The following is a 2981-nucleotide window of genomic DNA, read 5'->3' as shown; positions in this document are numbered from 1 at the left end:
TTATATTTTATATAATGATATATTATTTGCAAAAATTTCGAAAGAGATTTTTTTTCAATATTAAATATTAATTCCTTCTTTGCGTTCGTGAAAGACGCTACTAGCATAACGGAGTAGCTTACTGTACTTCATTGTCTTTTAGTTTTACGCCTGTAATATAATCCAACACGTTTCGATGCACATCGATGTAAGTAAGATTTATATATCTGTCAGTGTTATTTGGCAGCTATAGCATTCTCTATAATACGTATTCTTCAATTCTTCAACATATAACGCAGTTGGCAAACGCACTTCAGTGAAGCTATTTTAGATAACAGAAATGTAAATACAATTTTATATATTAAAAAATTTATTTATGAAATAAAATATTAAATGTACAATACAGAATATTTTAAATGCATATGTCAAATCTTCAGATTTCTAGAAGAGATTTCCAGAATTAAAGTTTTTTATGAAATCATTTGTATTGTTTTCGTAAAAAGCTAAAATATTACTATTAATTATTATAAAAAAAACAAACATTTAAAAAATATTAAATATAATTCTTCTATTTTATTTTTTGGATATAGATAATAATTAAATATTACAACAAATAACTTATATCTTGTTTTTTTCAAATTTAATATTGTGTCTAGTTTTCATAAAACTTTACAATAAATTAAATAGACACAAGTAAACATTTTTAAAGTAAATTTGAAGCTAAATTTGGATCAGTTTTCCCAATATCATGTTTATTAGAATATTTAATATAACACGTTCTAAAATACAAATCATTTTTTATTATTTTAAGGAAATGATTTCAAATTAACTTTTATTTTATAATTTGTTTTATTTTATTTTATTTTATTTTACAAAAGCAAATAACATTTTTTTATTTCTAAGAGGAAAGAACTCTTAAAACAAAGATGAAATTATATAATATTAATGGATTTTATCTTGAATAATTAAATTGCAAACATAAGTGACATTTCTTTTCAAATAAATAAATTAAGTGTGATGTATAATAAGATTAGCCTTGGCGATATATTGAATATAAAAACTCTTTAAATATAAAAATTCTTTGTCTTTGAACAACTTTCTACTCGTTAAATTGAAATTTTCAAAGTAAATTATTAATAAAAGAAAATTTTAAAAAATTATTAAAAATTTATTAATAAAAGAAAGCATTTTTTATCTTGATACGATACGTAATATTTTTCCAATAGCACACGTGAAAGAATTTTTGAAACGGTCATGTCTAAAGTGTGAAGAACTATCTTTAGAGCTCTCGCACGGACGGTGCTCCTTGCACAGAAATAGAACACATATTCGTTGACGGGATATCCACCAGAAGAGATATATTAAAACTAGATTAAATTTATTTTCGCGTCTCTTTTGGTATAAAAAAATTAAAAAAGTAAATATCGTGAAAATATGTACCGCTAATTACAAGAACTCGCAATATGTATCTAGAGCAATTAAATTGTGAAATGTAATTGTATAAATTGTAAATTTTATAAATTGTAACTTATAAAATGTAACTTTATAAATTTATTAATATGCAATAAATCTTGAATTTGTCAAGATAAATTTTTTCTGTACTTCTTGTTTAAATTCTTCATATTCAATAAGTTGTTGCTCAAGAATATCATTTCGTGATTTTTCAATTATCACTGACCTCTCTGCTGACTGGTGATCTGTTGTCGTGTGACTTGTCTTTCCGTTCGTTGCTGAATATACTGTTGTTGTTGTTGTTGTTCTTGCACGATAGCTTGTTGCTGCTGTTGTTGTGTCTGCGATTCTTGAAATTGTTGTCGCTTCATCTTGGATCAATAATCGTGAGTCGGCTGACAAAATTGTGGCCAACTATATGACTTAGTAGTAAACTGTTAATTAATCTGAGGAATATCTGAAAAGATCTCCTTTCTTCTCTCTCAATGTTGTTTGATCACCTGAGATTTAACAAACAACCTCTTGATGCACAACGACGAATTTGAAGCAAATCACTCGCACTTATCTCGCTTTACTCTGCAAAACGCGCAGTTTTGCTCGTAACCGCGGCTCAGTTCAATCAGTCGGCAGAATCAAGTCATCGTCAAAAGTCTTGTCCCCGTGATTCTTTAAACCAAGACGTCGGTCGAATGCGAATTGGACGGGTTACGACTTGACGCTCGGCTAAAGCATAAGAAGATGGTGAGGGTGTCGCATGATGACGCCTCCAGGGTGGGGACGTTTGAACGCTCCGACGTTCAATACGTGTGGAAATTGCTTAGGAAAAACAAGACGAATAGAGGGTGTATACGAATCAATTCGACATATTCAAAAAGATTCAACAATTTTTTATGTTTTATGATGTACAGAAATGAAAACGAAAGAGGAAAGAAAAGAATTATTCAATATGTAAATATCATATGACATGTGATAAATACATTTATCACATATCATTTTATCATTTTATCATTTTACCAGATTTTTTTTGCTTTTTAATTTTTATTTCACAAATTATATAAGCTATTGTTTATTTTTCTGATATTCTAAACCGCTGATTAATATTGAAGAAAGGATGCTTTACATTAGAAAAATATAAAATATAGAAAGCAAAAATTTGCTCGCTTTTTATTGATGATTACTTTATACATTTTATCGAATAGAGCAGTAAAACAGTAGTAAAGTCTCACGCAGCGTTCTTACGCTCTCTGACGGCTACCCACGCATCTCCACATTATTTCCTTCACATCTCTTTCGTTGTTCCTTTCTGTAAAATGAAATATTCTAGATTCTCAAATTTGAATGCACAATAAGAGCATTCTTTTTTCTTTTCCTTTTTTGCGCTTCTTCATTTCTTTGCGTTTCTTTGTCAAATATAATATGTACAAATATAATATGTACAAATTTTAAAATTCTTTTTCTTCTTCTTAGTATTATTACTTTTTTTTATTTATGATGTACATATTGTATGTATGTTCAAGATTTACGCAATCTCATCGTTCTCTCTCTCTCTC

At 27.9% G+C, this 2981-nt stretch overlaps 1 protein-coding gene across 1 annotated transcript in view; it reads right to left on the bottom strand.

Moving 5' to 3' along the window:
- LOC105624884 (titin-like) overlaps positions 1-1802 on the bottom strand; it is an 84833-nt gene extending 83031 nt beyond the window's left edge. The window contains 1 exon segment of the mRNA XM_012206234.1: positions 1658-1802. Coding sequence (XP_012061624.1) covers positions 1658-1802 — 145 coding nt within the window.
- Positions 1803-2981: the final 1179 nt, after the last annotated feature.

This window comes from Atta cephalotes (genome assembly GCF_000143395.1).
Source record: "Atta cephalotes unplaced genomic scaffold scaffold00092, whole genome shotgun sequence".
NCBI classification, from domain to species: Eukaryota; Metazoa; Arthropoda; class Insecta; order Hymenoptera; family Formicidae; genus Atta; species Atta cephalotes.
This window is presented reverse-complemented; position numbering and strand designations above follow the sequence as displayed.